The sequence below is a fragment of the Harpia harpyja genome, chromosome 17 (assembly GCF_026419915.1).
Source record: "Harpia harpyja isolate bHarHar1 chromosome 17, bHarHar1 primary haplotype, whole genome shotgun sequence".
In the NCBI taxonomy this organism is placed as follows: Eukaryota; Metazoa; Chordata; class Aves; order Accipitriformes; family Accipitridae; genus Harpia; species Harpia harpyja.
Window position 1 is genome coordinate 11,325,244 of NC_068956.1, and position 18,906 is coordinate 11,344,149.

The window sequence follows — 18,906 nt, forward strand, 5'->3', positions numbered from 1 at the left end:
CTCAGAAGTCTGGGAGAAAATCTAATGTTTATGTTGCAGATACTGTACAAATCTCTATGAAATCCAGCACATGGTCCCTCAAAGACAAGTTCTTTTTCAAAATGCACTCACTTCTGTGCTTCCTAGTAAAATTAAAATTTACTGTTATTATACAAGTCACCTGGTTATTCAAGTCCATTTTCCACAAAGAGAACATGAAAAAGTAAAAAAAGGGTATAAAAGTTGAACTAGCAAGTGAGAATTGTTGCTCGCTTTCAAGCCAGCTGTTGAATAACTTCTTCCAACAAACTCTGCTTCCATCATTATGTACCCTTTGTGGGAATCCTGTGCCCATAAGCAACTTAATATTCAGCTTCTCCTACTCTTGTCCATTGAGGTTTGGGCCTGGATACTTTCAACTCAACTTATGCTTGTTTGACAGTTCATCCCTGAAGGACTGAGAGGATATCAAACAGCATTTAAGCTAGGCAAATAGTCCAGGATATGCTAAATACTCTGATTTTGACTTCAGGCAAATTTAAGATAGATGAAGTGAGATTCCACCTACATTTGAAGGCATCATTTAGCTTTCCGATTTCTTTCTTTCTCATGTTGAAAAGTGGTTATTTCCATCAGAATTAAAATAAAATCTTAGCAATGTAAATAAAAATTTGTTTTCTCCCTTATTCTTTAATTGAAAAAATAAATATCTTTTTTTTATATATTGTTAGAGCTTCTCCATGTGAAGCTGAACTTCAGGAATTAGTGCATCAAATTGACATCATGGTAAACAGCAAGAAGGTGGAATGGGGAAGGAAGATGAAAGCTTTAGAAGCAAAGGTGGATATCCAGGATCAAGAATTAGCAAGTGCCCAAAGCAAACTGGATCAGAAAGGTCAAGAGGTATTTAAGAATATCACGTTCTATAAAGAAGTATTTATTCTGGTAGTTAGTTAATAGTGTGCTCTAAATGCTCTATGAGGAGACCTGTTTGTTCTATCATGTAAAAATACCAAACATCCTTTAAAGATCACTAATTATCCTTAGTGTTTTGTTTTAAAGCATGCTTCTGTTCTGAAAAGTGATTGTAAAAATGTCATTGAAAGTCTCATATTTCTTCTATTTCCCTAAAGTCTAAATCAAATATTCTCAGTTTAGCTGTAAAAAGATAATTTGATGTTTTTTTCTAAATGCCAACACTTCTAGTTTCATCAGAAATTTTAAATGGAATTGTACATTTCAAAGTTTCCCAAAATGGTGTCTTTGTAATTCCTGTTTATACCTGATTTTTATCATTTTACATGATAATGTAAATACATGATATCTTTGTATGATAATTTTATTATCAATAGTGAAGGTTTGAATTATTTTACCACTTAGACTTGCTTATCAGACTGAAAGCCCCAGTGTACCTGATGTTGTCCGTACTTCACAGTCTTGTCTGCTGAATATTCATTCAGAAGCATCAGTAAATCCTAGCACAGCATTCAGTTCTAGTTCAAGACATTTGAAGTTAGGTGTTTACACATGGGCATCCTTGTGTGAGCTAGGTGTCTAAACTGCCAATGGGACTGTTGAAAATGCAATAACTCTCCCTAATGAGCAATTAGGAACTTGCCCTTAGTCACTGCAGTCAGAGGAGCCAAGAGAATAATTCAGCTAGCCAATCCTTAAAGCATCAATGTATTTGCCTGTACAGAGATGTTATCTGAAATATTTTAGCATATTTTACCTAGTTTCCAGCTGCCCCTCCAGAAAAACATAGGTGCCATGCTGAAACAAGTCTACAGTGTCTCCCGATAATTTGTACATAAGTAGTTGAAAGTCATTTATATGATTTTTATAAGCCATTCAAGCAAAATTTTCACAATGGGGCACAGCAGTTCATTTGTATAGTTGGGTCAGCAGAGCTTTCAGTAAATGGTCTTTCATGACAGACTCATACAGTATTATCATTAAATCATAACATAAGCATACAATGAGATTTTTTTTACTATAAAATCCCTAACTTGATGTTGACACTATCTGGGTTTGTGATAGCCAGTTTTATTATTAAGTTACTGAATTAATATATATATTTCATATCTGCCTTTCAAGAAATGGTCTTCTTTCAGTGTTTCAGATGACTATTCCAAAAATGACATATTTTAGAACACTTCAGAAAAGGTAAATTTGAATGCTTTCTAACTGCAGGTGGGACTGCTACGACAGAAACTGGAAGACTTACAGAAAACTAAATATGAAATGGCTCAGAATTATGAAACTCAGTTTCAAGCACTGCAATCTCAAGTAAGAAAAATCTCAGTTTCATTATTTTATGACTGCTGTATAAAGAGCTTATACATGCCTAATGGTATAGATGTATCTTTATGGATTTGGGAAAGGTGAATCATGTCATACAAATGATGATTACTACAGCTTCCTACCAAGCTCAATTATCATTTCTGTACTGACAAGTCCAAACACTTTGGATGGATTTTGATGTGGTTTTGATATCTGTTGTGAAGACAGATACTTGATTTCCTGACTTTGGACTAATAAACTAAAACCTTGGTTTTAGAATAGGTAATTAGATTCATGCTAATAAGTCTCTGATGCACATTAGGATTTTTAAGACTTCAACTATTCTCATCATGTCTTTGCTGTATTTTTTTCTGGTTTTAGTTTGCCTGATTTACAGGGAGTATTCAAGTGGTCTGATAGCTTTCCATAAGGGAACATAGTATCAAAATGAGAGTAACCTGGAGAGTAACAAAGATGATCAGAGGGATGGAACAGCTCTATAAGGAAAGGCTGAGAGAGTTGGGGTTGTTCAGCCTGGGTAAGAAGAGGTTCTGGGGAGACCTTATTGTGGCCTTTCAGTACTTAAAGGGAGCTTATAAGAAAGCTGGAGGGGGACTTTTGACAAGAGCCTGTAGTACCAGGAGAAAGGGCAAGGGTGTTAAACTGAAAGAGAGTAGATTTAGATTGTACACAAAGAATTTTTTTTCCCGATGAGGGTGGTGAGGCACTGGTACAGGTTGCGCAGAGAAGTTGTGGATGCCCCATTGTTCAAAGTGTCCAAGGCCAGGTTGGATGGGGCTTTGAGCAACCTGATCTAGTGAAAGATGTCCCTGCCCATGGCAGGGGGGTTGGAACTAGATGATCTTTAAAGGCCCCTTCCAACCCAAACTGTTCTATGGTTCTATGATTCTATGGTTCTATGATTCTATGATTGTATTTGGCTGTGTTTGCTCTGTGCCTGTATTTTTTTTTTCATTATTTTCCACTTCAATCATGAATCTAAATTCATAGTGAACTTCAGTCTATTCTGTTTCTCAGATTTTAACAAGTTAACATACACAATTCTGCTTTGTTTTTCCTGCTATTCTACTGTTTCCTTCACTGGATTCTCCTACCAGAGATTTACTGTTATAATTAAAAATTGCCAGTCATCACACTTCTCATGGAATCATCTCAGAATGCATAAATTGGATATCATTATTTTCATTTAGAGGTGATAACACTTACCACCCAAATCCATCAAATAAATACATGTATAACTTATTTTTAAGGTTATGTTGTCTTTATTTTTTCTTTTATATATGGAAATTGATTTGGCAAACAGTTCTGTGAGTAAGCAGAGAATGTTTTGATTGTTATGTAATTAACACTTTTAATCATTTGGGAAAGTAGCTAGAGACAAAAGCTATTTTATAATTTACAGAAATTACAGAAAAAGAAACAACATCTTAGCATGATTATTGAGAAGATAAACATGATACAATGAAAAATGGTGTGACTTTTTACGTATAAGCAGTAAGGTACCTTTAGCAATGCAGAACTATCCCCCAAAATATAGCAGAGCTCTCTTTTCTCATCCTTTTTCACATTTGCTGCAATATTTTCCTCTTAATTTTTTTTTTATCACATGCTAAAAATGACTGGGTTTATGTTACATGTTGTTGCTAAGATCTTCACTGAAATTCAACTTTCTGACATTGAAACTCCAGGTCATTTTTCACAAAGATTTTGATTTTGAAGTTGTTAATTGCCCTACAAGTCCTTTCCATGGGCAAATACAAGTTTTCTCTTTGTGTTTTTTTAAAGAATCTGATACTTCCTAAAGTACAAGCTTCTCTCTGTAAACCCGGTTATACTTCTTGCCAAGATTTTCCCTTTTAGTTACCACTCAAACCACCTAACCTTTCTTTGAGTTTTCTGGTTGCTTTTTCTTTTATCTTTATGCAAGAAGTTTGGATTTCTAGCTCTTAATAGTATACATCACTTTCCCAATCTATGCCTCCAAACATTTCCTTCTCTCTCAGTCATCCTATTTATTTTACCAAAGGTTTCAGCACTGAAGCCGTTTGCATTTTGTTTTCTGATTCCCATTGCTCTCCTTTCACCAAACCATATTTCTTCATGTAATAATACCTATCCAGTACACATTGACCGAAAAAGTAAACTGTTGAGTGCCTAAATTAGGAGGCCTGCCTAGATTCTCTATGTGATAAACAGGAACTTTGCCTGTCAGAACAATTCCAAGCACCTATGCAAGACAGTAGGACTATCCCACTTTGCTCCTCTAGCTTTTACCACATCTCCTTATTGAGTTTCTTTCTTAAATTACAGTGCTGCAGTGTCTACAATAGAATGACTTTAATGTCCCAATTCTTAGCTGCACAAACTCATATCTACAATATAGAGCTTCCCTGACAATATTAATCTTTGCCTTATCTCCTTTTTCTCCCTTCTTTTGGTTCTTATCCCACTTGAAAGTTATACCTCCTTCTACACTGTATAATCTTAAGAGCTACAATTTAGTTTTGCACAAATGGTGTGAGTGTTACTATTTACCAGTAGCATTGTATCTTTCTCTGCACATGTATTCTTAAAATCCCTCTCAATTTTTGTTCCTTCCTAATCTTGGTAGAAATAGAAAGGATCACTTTTTTTTTTAGCTCTCAGAAAGAATGCTAGGCTATTCAGAACAAATTTCTCTCTGGTATACTGCTTCTGTGGTCCTCTGTGCTTTTTACCCTTGCTACTGATAAAAGCAACTGTTCAATGAGCAACATTCCCACTGAATTGATGTGTGCCTGTTGAATGCAGTAAAACCTGTATTTTTCTTGTGTTAGGGAATTAACTCCTGATATGTAACCCGAAACTCTTAGGCCACACTGCTGCACTCATTCAGATGTACAACCTTTTGTCATAATTAAATAGCAAAAACTTTAGGGGTTCATCTTCATTACTTTTTTCCTTCATTTTTTTCTTTATTAATGTTTAGTAGTTATTCTCATTTTGAAAATGACAGAAATCCCTCAGCAGAAGAACAAGAATCCATTCTTGCTTTAAGCACTTTCAACTAATTGACTCACTTAGACATTTAAAAGCTAGATGACTATGTCTGAGCTACCTTGGGCTCCCTTTAGAATCAATGGAGGGAAATGGACACCCCTAGAATATAATTCATGTCAGTGTATGACCAGAATTTAAGATAGCTGAAATGACTAAGCATTTGGAGGCAGCTTTTTCTAATGCAGAGTAGCTCATGCTTGGATATCTAACCTTCAGAAATCTAAACCCAGATCTAAACCCAGAGCTCACTAACATGCCTCATCTCTTTTTTTTGTTTTTAACTTGTACAACATGCAAATAGAACAACTTGGACCTTATTTGTAAAGCAAATATCTAGCATTAAATGGAAGGATTCTTGACTTTTAGTCTAGTTTCTGGGCGTGGTATCATCCAGACTATAATCTGTCTGAACTATCCTACTCTCATTATATAAATCTAATATTCAAACTAAATTTTCTCATTTTGGCCATTCTGTTCCATTTTAGACTGATTTGCTGAAGTGTTGGATCCTGTATTTCCTAGCCTTTTTAGCATGAACAGTCTAATACCTGTCTTTATCTGAGTTTGCTCTTCCCAGGCAGTTCACATATGCCATAATATATTCAAGAGAAAACTTGTGTTATTTGAAAAAGGACATCTTTCTTCCAAAGGCAATGAGTTCCATGTTGTTTGAGCCTGGATACTCTGACCCATTTTAAATCTTTTACCTTAATTGTGTTCTCTGGCAAGGTCAACTTCAAATATAGGCAGCTTCTCTCCAAGTCTTTTGATTTTGTTCTGAAGGTGGTATCTCAGCTCTGTAAGTCCATGTTACAGGATTTCTATTCAGAAATTCCAAATTGGTCAAATCTATCCCTGGACCTCCCCATTTCACAAAATTTTCTAGTCTAGGACAATCTATCTTCTGGTCATCTTTTCAATTCTTTTTTGCTGTTCCATATTATGAGTTCCCAAAATCATCTCAAATGTCTCTAGGAAGTTTCCAGATGATTTTTTAACTCCAGTTTCTCTTCTGTATCTTTTCTGGACTTCTTTGGCCATCTTTGTTATCTGCACAGGCCTCAATTGCTTATTCCAGGTCAATTCAATAGGATTCCATTCCATTTCCAGTTACTTCCTTGGAGATAATTTCTTTTCCAGACAGCAGTTCACTTGAGAAGTTAACAAAAATATGAGATTTTATGGATTTTGTTTGGTTAGACAAAGAACTTTATGTTAGAGTCAGAATTTTTTAAGTCTTATATACCTGAATTTAAAAGAACAAAACAAGAGACATGATCAGTATTCATAGTTGTAAGCTTCTTTTCTACTTAACATTCTTCACAAAGTTCTTTCACTTGGCTTCCCTCAAGACCGTATTTTTAGTGTTTCCTTTGTCAATATCCTTGGTTTACCTTTTTTTTTTGAAACCAGATGTACATATCTCTACCAGACAATGTCAGTTTGCTGTATCAAACCTGTTAACAGCCACTAGCCCCTTTGCTGTTGATCAGACCGGCCATTTTTCTGAAGAGGCTGGTACCTTCTGAAGAGGCTGGTACTTCTACTGGTACCTTCCCTTCTCTGCCTCTGACTCCTTTGCCTCTGACTTCTAAGCCATGCTTTCATGGGAAGATCAATAGGCAGAACAGTATTTAGTGTCTAATTCTCATAGACACTCTTTGGTACTTAATGATTCCAGAAGAATGCAATCATCACACAGATAACATTTCAACAATTTTCATGAGAAAAATGAAACATGCAAATTTAAAATACGTTAATGATAATCCTTCGTTCTGGCTAGTGAAGCACCCTTTAAAAAGTCAACACAAGATGGCAGTAAACAAGTATAGAACGTTCCACACAAACATTGTAGAGGAAATGACACTATGGGTAACAGTGCTGTAAAGAACTTCAGCAGAATTAAGTGGCTGTCAAATGAACCCGTTTGAACACTTAGTTAACATTTATATGACAGCTTAGTCTTGTTCACCTCTAATAAATTAACTTTATTAATTGATTCTTTATTACATTGATTAAATATTCAGAATGCTGAAGCTGCAGTTGGCAGTTCTAGTTTAAAGAAAACTTCGGCCATGTGGTCATCTTTGATAGATTCTGCATGTTCAACTCTGCTTTCATTTTTAGTTTTCAAAGTTGACACGTAGTTATGAAAAGCTACAGTCACATCAGTTAAAACAAAAAAAGGTTGAAAATAGAGAAAAATGCGAGGAAAGCCTAGAGATACCATCTGAACTGAGACATTTATACAAGAAACTGGAGGTAAGAATACTTTGTTACTATATTCTAATTTTAATATGCCCTTAGAACTAATTTGTGGTTTACAGTTGTAAAAAATTTCCTGATAATTCTACAAAAATTATGTAATTTCCTTGCTCTGTCAAGAAGTTTAATATTCAGGTTTTGTTCTTTTATCCAAGTTTTATTAGTGTTTTTAGTAGTTTTATGAGTTAGTATAGATAATTTTCTTCATAAGTGTAACTATAAATAAATTTTACTTTTTTACTGATTAATATATGTGTACTGGATAATATAATCTCTTGAGGCATGGGACCTTTCACATATGCAGGATACTGTCACAGAATACCTACCATTAATTCAAGTTTTATAGACTTCAGGACAATTTTGACCATGTAAGGCTAGATAGAAAAAGGATTTAGGATTGGAAAACTGCTTGCTACACACATATGCTGTCAGCACCCATGTGCCTGAGGCAATCCACAACCTTGACCTCAGTGCCTAGTTTCCCTTGGTAACGCATGAGGAAGGATTAGGCACTTAAAAACACATTCCACAGAATCCAACATACTGAGTGGGGGACTAGATAATATGAGATGCTGAGGACAGGATTCAGTCATATTCCCTATCCCTCTGGACACAGAATGGATTTTAGCTGACTTATTCTTGGATACAGGAAGATACTGATTTCTGATCATAATTCCCAGCCTTGACTTCTCTGAGTTAGAAGTTATATTATGATCTGTGGAATAATCAAATATTTATTGGGCCAAAAGGAGAGTTAGCCAGCACAGAGAACTGGCATATAGAGAGTGTGCCTCCAAGTGGTGGCTTCTCCCCAAATACTCTTCTGGCTACATTCACGGGTCCAGAAACTGATATCCAGTCTCATTTCTTATAATTGAGTGATATAATTTCTAGCTGTGCTAATTTTTGCTTCTTCTTTTTTATTTATCCAATAAATTTGCTGGTATCCTGTGCAAGGTGAAACAACTTCAAAAGGAAGAATTCCAGAGCCTGTTGAAAAATAACATTTGTTTGTTAGGTAGAAAATTAACATGGGAAGATTCTGGTTCAGATTCTGTCTGGAAAGAAGATTATTAAACTGAGTCTTCCACATATAGGAAGAACAGTCTAACCACTAGCCTGAAGAAGCATAGGAGGATCACAAAAAAAATTGACATTTTCTCTGGCCATCCTTTGTAAAGAGCATCATATAGTGTGTGCTTCGAGCGTTTACTAAACTGGGTCCTGTAGGGAAAGAAAGCAGAGGAATACCAGTTGAAAGTGTGAGCTAATTGCCTAGCTGCTAAGCATTGTGAAGACTTACAGGCTTATGATGTAGATTTATGATGTAGATGATTTAGACACTTTGAGAAATTTACAATCAAAAAATTAAGATCTGGTAGATTTGAAGTACTTTCAAACTTAAGCTCCAATTAAGCAGGGTTTTAGGATCTTTATTTTGGACTTGCCTATCTTCTATGTTATTCTGTAAGGTATAGGACTATCTTCTGCAACCTTCAGGTGACTGTACCTACATAACAGGACACATCCTAGACACATCCTAGCTCTACATAATGTTGCTGTCTTTTCCACATGAAAGAGTCCTTACCATCAGAAAACCTACTACGCTTTGGAGTGAGCATAGCTGCCAACATCTGCTACTACAAGAATAATAAATGGGTCATACATCTATCGTTGACTAAATATATCACTACTGTGAAACTGTCTGATCCAGCTAATTTGAGAATGACCTTACTCAAGATTAAAATGTGAAAATAATGTAACACAATGCTATAATTTGATTAATTATGCAGTATGAAAAATGAGTGCTTGGAATATATTCAGCAAATTCTAGTATTCAGGAAATAATTACTGTGTTGAAAATCTACTAAGCTCAGCAGTGCTTTAGTAAGGCCTTGAACCTGCAGTCCTCATTAAGTAGTCTGAAACTCCATTTGTAACTCCATTTGTATCACATTTTGTAAAATGGGAAGATGTTTATTGGTTTAAAATGCCAAAGCAGATATTAGGAAAGCTGTAAGAGAAGATTTGTATTAATCTATGTTGGAAAGCATTCAATTTTGTTTCAGTAGCAAATAAAATCTTATTTTTTAAAATTTGTGGAATATACCAGTTTAGAATAATTATAAAAAATCATCTATCTTTTTGGAACCAACATTTCCATTGTGAAAAAGGAAGTTCTCATAACAGCTTATAAGTATTATATATTTCACTGTATAAAACAGTATACTGTTATTTTGCTAATTCTTCAAACTAAAAGAGCAACAGCTTTAGTAACTGGAGTTCTCCTACTTATTTTGTAGGTTACTGCCTTTAAAGTCTAGTTGTGGACATATAAGATCTGGTATGATTTAAGAGCAAATTCAAATACACTATGAAGAGGAGTATAAGTGCAAATACAAAAATCATATTAGATAAACCTGATAGAATTTGTTAAACAAGTTTTTGTTTAAACTAGGTAACTCAGAACTAGAAGCAGCAATTGTAAGGAGAGCAACAAGTAAAATTTATTCACAGTAGCTGCTGTCCCATTTGTTCAAAAAGAAAAAAGCAAGCACTCAAAACATTTGTCTGACTATTAAGGATTTGATTCCCTGCTGATTACTCTATTTGACACTGGTATCGCTTTAAAGTCACAGGAACTACCCTCCAATAAAATGGGTGTATTATAGTCATAACTCTAAGATCTACAGCAATGGAAGTTATTTACAATATTTTATCATTTTTATTCAATGATTATGTTTACTACCCATTTTTTTTCAGATTAACAGCCCTTAAGACTGGGGTTTTTCTGGTGAGGATGATTGGATGGCTGTTTATATGATTGTTCTTTTTTTCTTCTTTCCAAAATTATGGAAAGTTTATGTATTAATTAAAAAAATAGATTTTTCTTAGAACTATACAAATCACAAAGTTATTTAGATTAAAGAAAAAAGTTATTTTCCTTGTGTTTACTAGCCTTGTTTTGCTGTCTTTCAGGAATTTCAGGCAAAATCAAGAGAATGGGATAAGAAGGGGACAATCTGCCAAAATTATCTTGTTTATTTAGATGCTCAACAAAAATTATTGTCTGAGAAATGTAATCTATTTCAGGTAATATTCCTACCTTCCTGCTTTAGGAATAAAGTGAGCTGTTAGCTCAGCTAGAGTTATTTTAACTTAATTTAAAAAAACTGAACACCCCTAAGCTTATAGTGAATCTGACAACACATGGATATATTGGTAGTGAATACATTGCTTTAGGTAAGGCAGACCCATACTGAAAGATCTAATGATACATGCATTTATTTTATTTTTCTCATGAAAATGAGAAAATTAATAAGTATCATGATGAAAATTACAATATCTCCAATTAAAAAAACCTGCAAAAAGCAGTGCATGTTCCTATTTACTTTTTAAATATACTGTGGATATACTTTTATCTTCTATGCTATTTACTAATATGCAAATAATTGTGATGACAAGTTACTGAAAAGTATCTTACCAAGTAAGTAGTACATGCCATTACTATGTTGACTCAAATATAAAGTTCCCTCAAATCTAAGATAGCCCTCACTTTTTTGAAGATCATAAATATACATTACTATAATTTATGAAGAAAAATGAATTTCTATATGCTACTCCAAAATCACACTTGGAGTTGTTTGTTGGATCACTTACCCTTTTTTATCATATTTTTCAGGTTTCAAGTTACCATTCAGTCGTTGGTTGACTTTGTGATTCTTTTTTACTTGCTGATTTGCTTATTACTTTTTTTATATAGCCTATTGATCTAGCATATTTTTATTTTTTTAATTCCTTCCAATCCAGAACAAAATATTGATTTAATGATGTCTTGATGACCTATCCTGCTCTAAAAAAAAAAATAGAAAATAACTTACAAATTAACTGGGCCACAAGACAGCTCGAAAATTAAGTAAGAGGAAGCCAATTACATTACTGACTGGTAATCTCCTTTTCCACTGTTACTAAGCTCATTGGATTTTAATCTAGTGAAACACTTTCTTAACAATTCCTATGAGACTACCCATATCCAGAATTTCCAAGGATGACAGTTAAGTTTTGGTTTTAGATGCTGAAAGCATTATTTTGCAACTATTGAACTTCCATACAAATGTGTTAAACAAGCAAGGCTTTGACTAGACAAAACTACCGACTGATGCCTGTTGATTATATAGTTAGACAAGTCAAAATAGAGTACTCAAGGTGATCATCCACATTGTTCTGTTGAGGCTTCCACTGCCATCAGTGAACTTTCTTTGAAGCCAATTTTCTTCGCAACTGTAACATAACACCAACTAATTTGTTAAATAGAAGTCTGATGGACTGTTACCCCTTCACTGTTTCAAAAGCATTAATTGGTCCTGTGTCTTTGTCTCAAATTCCTCTTTTGTGAGGATTTCCAGCTGGAGTCTTGCACTGTACTTTTCACAGGATGCTTTGACATTTTTGTATGTCAGACTCTGTAACTTAGATGTCAAGGGGACCTTAATTTGTTATCTGTAGAAATGAAAATTACCTGCAAATTTCTTTTGGCTTTTTATTTGATATGCAGCCAGTGGTCAGTTCTGCTTAGGTATTCAGCCAACACAAATTATGGGAACATAGTCAATGACATCAAAAGCTGTCTAAGCATGCCTTTTTGCAGTCCTTGTCAATGAAATACGGTATTTGTGACCCTATTTATTTTTAATGTACATTTTCTTGCTCAACTTGATCTCTGCACATGATATATGGTTTCCAGGTTATACTTTGTTGTCATTTTTCAGCTAATTCTCTTCTGAAAGGTTACTGCTGCTTGTTAATCTCCCAGTAGAGGGATCCATGGGTATGGGTTTTTAAATAGCAAAAAGAGTTGCCATAGTAATTATGCTTCTTCACAATGCCTGTGGATTCACAAATACTAGCAATACCAATTTTCTAAAGTTTTGGTTTTAGGATTTTAATTGGTACAAGAAACTGAATGGAGTGTGGGACTCTGCAGAATGTGCGAATGATTCTTCCCCAAGTTTAAGGATAAAGATATCAAAGAAGTACAGTTCCTGTAGTAACTGATCTGTTTATACATGAACTATGTAATGCTAGCCCTCTAGTCAAAGGTTAATATCTATCCTGAGGCACACACACACACAACTCGTACTGAGTTCAATGAATCAAAGAAGAACATTTCTCTCAAATTATTTTTTATAGGTAACTGCTTTGAGTAGGTCATCGTAATCACCTTTTTCACATTTGAGGCTAATTAACATTAAGTGCTAGGGAAGTACACAGCAGAGGAGAAAAATCCTTGCAAAAATTCTGTGCCCTTGAAAGTTTCTGAAACATTTTTTTTCTGAAAGCAAGGAACATGAGACTAAAAAAAGGAAGTATCCTTTAGAGAAGTAATGCAAACTGTTCCAATTGTGCCATCTTTTCTAAGCAAATCCTGGTGAAGATGGAAGTAGCTTTATGATTTTAGTAGTAATGGTTTGGTCCTAGCAATTTACATATAATTACTGAATTTCATTTAAAAGATTTTCTTGTTTTATAGAAGCAGATCCAGAATTATCAATTCCAAATAAGCAATAAGAAACAAAACCAGGAAGAGGTAATTACCTATGGCCAGCCGAAAAGTGAAAAGAATGAGTTGATTATTGGAAAGCTAAAGGCAACTGTGAATGAAATAGCAATAAACAAGAATAAACTAGAAGAGGAAAATCTGAAACTCCGGGAGGATCTAAAAATGTACCAAAACGAGGCCCAGGTAGTAATAGTTTTTCTTTTTCATGATGACTATGAAATTAATGTTGGAGCATTAATTACTTGGGAGTATACTTTAAAAAGTTGTACTGAGATGGCTGTATAAAATATCTGTACATTAGGTATATTCTTTGCAGGAACACAGAATGAGCTGTGAACAGTACAATTTTTTGAGTAACAGTTAAGGAGAAAACAAAAATATGTTTGCTATGTAGCGGTATATTTTATTCTTGTCTGTATATCTATGGTTTCATAACTTTCCTATATCCTTAACATCTACAGGAACTTAGCCTAGTTCACTTGATTCCTTGTATATAAATGACTTCTATGAAATCTCTTCATCTGATTTACACCTTGTTGTACACTGTGCCATATAGCTAGTAAATAGAAAAGTGTATGGCATACTTTATTATTATTGAGAGAAGATTTTGCAGTCAGTGAATTTTTAGTTGCCAGCCATGTGAAGAACCATCAGTTTTTATCTTATCTCTAGTTTACTGTTTTTCAACATAGCACTGATCTATGACAACAGCCATTTGGGCCTCTTCTTTTGGTCGTGGTATATGAGTTCTGACAAGATTGAGATAATACAAGATCTTTACAGCCTTTTTTATTAGCTGTTTGAAACAGATCAGGAATGAGATTTGGATTGCTGTTTTTTTTCTGGTAACATATAAATTATGCTTTTGCTTATTTATTTAAGCACTTCAAGGTTCAGTAATATATTTAGTGGCCTATAGTAACTTTGACTCTTTCTGGAGGAAGATAATCTATTTCTGTTTATAGACAACCTTGCAGAGTTGTTACTTCATATGCAACATCCTTTACAGGAATTAACATATATGTGGTGGAGGTTAATTTCAGGTGTTGTCAGAACAGCCCAGTTTAGCACGTGATGTTTATACATTTCATTTGCACATTAGTTCAGAGTTGTTTGCCAGTTTACAAGTTACTGATATGCAAGAAAAAAACCTCTGTTTTGGAGCCTGTTAAAAAGGCTGCCATCAAAAGTAGTGGGACTAGAATATGGAGTGGAACAAATCATGGCAATTGCAACAGGTGGATAGATGCTGTACGACATCGAGAGTAGATGTCATTGTGTTGTAGCCATTAAGTAAATCTTGAAGCAAAAGGATTTCTGGAATCCTGCGAATACAATACAGGAGCTGTAGGAAGTGCTGAAGGCATTTTAAGTAGAAGTGGAGCTAGATGTACATAACATTATCAGCTAAAGGGCGGAAAGTTGCAGAATAACTGTGCTGCTGTGTTAGTTAGAAAAGCCACATTTGCAAATAGCCGCAGAAGGGAAACACTGATGTAAAGACAATGTATTGATGAAAATGTGTCGCTTGGAGAATATAGTTTTTTAGGAATGTCTATACGAGAAAGAAGGAAGTGCAAGGCCTGTTGTAAGCCAGAAGAAGTAAGCAGGTTTGCATGAAGGAGTGCTAGGTGGAGGATGGGAATAGTTGGACCTGATGTGGGTAAAGGAAGGAGGATTAGACGGGAGTCTTGGTGGGGAGAAGGCTGATGGCAATGGTAGCAAGCCTAGCCTTGTGCCTCATATATCTTCTATGCCTATGACCATTTCATGTCTGCTTCTAAATATTTCTCTCATACTATTCATTAGCAAGGAAATGGTGATCAAGTGAAATGTATGGAAGACCAGTTTGTTGGCTGTACAGAAAATACGAACTTTAGAAGATCCAAACTACAGTTTATTTCTCTAACTTATGAATTGTCTGACAAAATTAATTGCAGCCATACATGAGAGGCAGTCTGAAAACATCATACAGGAGGCTTGGTTCTTGGAAAGTCTGCATTAAGTCAGCTGCTGGACAGTAATTTGCATAGAAATACAGCACATAATTGTATTTAAAAGGTTGAACAGGGTATTGGGTTTGCATGGCAAGGTTTTGGTAGCAGTGGGGGGGCTACAGGGGTGGCTTCTGTAAGAAGCTGCTGGAAGCTTCCCCCATGTCCAACAGAGCCAATGCCAGCCGGCTCCAAGACAGACCTGCCGCTGGCCAAGGCTGAGCCCATCAGCGATGGTAGTAGTGCCTCTGGGAGAACAGAGTTAAGAAAGGAAGAAAAAAACTGCGCAACAACAGCTAGGAGAGAGGAGTGAGAAGATGTGAGAGCAACAACCCTGCAGACCCCCAGGTCAGTGCAGAAGGAGGGGGAGGAGATGCTCCAGGCGCCGGAGCAGAGATTCCCCTGCAGCCCGTGGGGAAGACCATGGTGAGGCAGGCTGTCCCCCTGCAGCCCAGGGAGGTCCACGGTGGAGCAGAACTCCACCTGCAGCCCAGGGAGGACCCCACGCCGGAGCAGGGGGATGCCCGAAGGAGGCTGTGACCCTGTGGGAAGCCCACACTGGCGCAGGCTCCTGGCAGGACCTGTGGCCCTGTGGAGAGAGGAGCCCAGGCTGGAGCAGGTTTGCTGGCAGGACTTGTGACCCCGCAGGGGACCCACGCTGGAGCAGTCCGAGCCTGAAGGACTGCACCCTGTGGGAGGGTCCTACACTGGAGCAGTTCATGGGTGAGACCCTATGCTGGAGCAGGTGAAGAGTGTGAGGAGGAAGGAGCAGCACAGACTACGTGTGATGAACTGACCGCAACCCCCCGTGCCCCGTCCCCCTGTGCCACTCGGGGGGGAAGAGGTAGAGAAAATTGGGAGTGAAGTTGAGCCTGGGAAGAAGGGAGGGGTGGGGAGAAGTTGTTTTAAGATTTAGTTTTTATTTCTCATTATCCTACTCTGATTTGATCGGTAATAAATGAAATTAATTTCCCAGAGTCGAGTCTGTTTTGCCCATGATGGTAATTGGTGAGTGATCTCTCCCTGTCCTTATCTCGACCCATGAGCCTTTAATTATATTTTCTCTCTCCCCTGTCCAGCTGAGGAGGGGAGTGATTGAGCGGTTTTGGTGGGCACCTGGCATCCAGCCAGGGTCATCCTGCCACAAACAGCTTTGAGTAGAATTAGAAAAGGAGCTGATCAGGAAATTTTTGAGACTTCCTTTTGATATCAAACACAGCAAGCTAGTTGAAGCAAAACTTTTCACAGAAGAAAAGAGAGGATTTGGTAAATTTTTCAACTTGAAACAGTTAAACTCTTTAAAACTTAATTAAACTCTTAAAAAAGTTGTACTTCAGTAGACATTTTCTAAACAAAACCTAAAGTTTTCTGGTTCAATATTAATTTTCATTTTGGTGTTTTAACTAGATGCAATAGATATTTCCTAAAATAATAAGTGGTACATATCTAAGTTATTTTTTTTTAAGTGATGTTTGAAACTCTTGACCTGAAGTTCTGTTTCAATTATTATTGCAGCTGCTTCTGTGGCTGCTGTTGTCTCTGCTATTATTATAATTCACAGAAGAAAATACAATTTATGTAAATATGTATGATGACTGCAGTCTGCCACAGATGATATGACTTCTACCACACAACTGTGCAGCATTCATTCCCTTTATCCACCCCAGAATGACATCAGAGGGGTAACCCTCCCCCAAATTCATATATTATGAAATAATTGTGGCTATTTCTTGAATGTTAAAGTCATGAAGATGTTCATAAGCAAGTCTTGCAGACAATTTTAACAGTTCATTAAGCTTTATTTCACTTCAATATGCCCAGACTTGCATTTCAGAGTTTAAAAAAGCGCTCTCAGCCTTAATTTAACAAAGGATAAGACAAATGAATCTATATATGCAGCCCCTATAAAAAAAGCAAAAGCGCTTCATATCTGTCTTCAGCAGCCCTTTCAGCCAGAGGAAAACCACAGGTTTCTTGGAAGGAAGGTCGTTCTCATATGAGGCTCTAAGGGAAATAAACCTTTGAAGTTCCTTGCTTGTGGTGTCATTTCTGGATTCCAGTTGTCTTTTGAAAGTTTAAAGGCTTTATTTTTGCTTTTAAACATGGAAACTATATTAAAATAAAATGAAGAAATGATGAAAAATACTAGTGTTTTTAGTGTAATAGTTTTAAAGGCAAAGGATCAACATCCTTGGAAAATCCTTTTTTTTTTATCTGGAACATAACTTTGGATCTTGGGTGAGAGGAAATAAATATTCTCTGGATATTATTGTTGCGAGAATCTGATTATTATTGCTACTTTTGTTATTTGTGGTTATATTTCCAAGTTCTTATCTTTAGTATGTTTTCAGTGTATCTTGGGGGAATTCTGATTATTTTTTTTAATTCAGATTTTATGATGCCAAATATAACATGTATCTTCAGGTTGTCTATCACATTATCAATCAGAAATTAAAGGTAAAATAGAGACAAGATTTGTGGAGTCCCTAAGAAGAATGTCTTTGTGATTGTTTAAAATTTTGTGATGTTCATTTAAATAAGCAATTAGCTCCATGCACATAGAACTAGTTTTGGAGATGATTGAGCGCACACCTTATCTAAGTACTTAAGTCTAGGTGTATCTGCTCCAAGCTTCCAGGCAATGTTTAATGAAGGCATGCACATAATCCTGCCTTTCTATAGCCTTGTACTTTTCAAGCTTATAAATTTGGAAATCCTATTAGGAAAATAAATAGAAAATGCAAGTTACTTATGGCACTAATTCCTGCATGTGAAGCATGTTCTAGGGTGCAGAACCTGCTCAGACAAGCAGACTGTGTATTTTAGATGCATTTAATGCAATAAAGAACTTCTGAATGATGTTTCCTATGATAGTTTCAGAGACAGATGCATTGGAATGTTGCAAGAGCTGAAGAATATTCAGCATCTGATTTTTTTAGATGACATTTCTGGAGAAAGGAACTGACATGAAAGCAATGCCTTTTTCAGAAATGAAACTCAAAAGTATGTATTTCCTTTCATACAAATTACACAGGTATTGAAAATTATGTGTTAATATACAGCATTTTGTGCTACTACTGTCTCATTTTATTAACTATTTATGTATTTGCTTGTTTCTTTAGAACATGGAGGCAGGCTTTTCAGAAATGAGAAATGAGCTGCAGTCACGGGATGCTCTCTGGAGAAGAATGCAACTGGAATGCCAACAGTTGCATACAGAATTATTGAAAATCAGAGAGTATAAAGATATGCAGGAAATTCAAATAAAGTATGTATGTTGAAGACAATATTTAACAAATACTTCTGCACTAATAACTTTTCTTACATTTTATTTAAATTAAGTCTATTTAAAAAGATACTCTGGATTCAAATGTCAGATTCTAAACAATTTTTGAATAAACATTTTCATTAGCAATTATATATGATGAGATTGCAGGCAATAGATGCAGGGTCTGTTAAAAGGCTTTAATGCTTCCTAGATCTTTACAAATCAATGCATTTCATTTATTTCTCTTTATATGTTTACATTGCCTTTCTTTTCTCAGCATTAGAACACTTTGGAAGTAGTGCGATTAAGATTCTCCCTAACCTCTCCTTTAAGTAAAATGTTCATCTTTTTATAGTGTATCTAATCTACCATAGCTGTTTGAGATTATATGAAATACTAATCTACAAGACATTTCAGGATTCTTTCTGCACGCACTTGCATTGTCCTTGATCTTCCAAGATTGACCTGGTTTAGGCCAAATATTTTGGTTGATTGTT

General features: G+C 35.7%; 1 protein-coding gene across 1 annotated transcript in view; it reads left to right on the forward strand.

Moving 5' to 3' along the window:
• The window catches only part of DEUP1 (deuterosome assembly protein 1), a 48,538-nt gene that overhangs the window by 9,323 nt on the left and 20,309 nt on the right, over window positions 1-18,906 (forward strand). Inside the window, exons 3-8 of the mRNA XM_052812953.1 lie at window positions 711-882; window positions 2,173-2,268; window positions 7,450-7,584; window positions 10,567-10,680; window positions 13,118-13,330; window positions 18,264-18,409. Of these exons, the coding sequence (XP_052668913.1) occupies window positions 711-882; window positions 2,173-2,268; window positions 7,450-7,584; window positions 10,567-10,680; window positions 13,118-13,330; window positions 18,264-18,409 (876 nt within the window). The remainder of the gene's footprint in view (window positions 1-710; window positions 883-2,172; window positions 2,269-7,449; window positions 7,585-10,566; window positions 10,681-13,117; window positions 13,331-18,263; window positions 18,410-18,906) is intronic.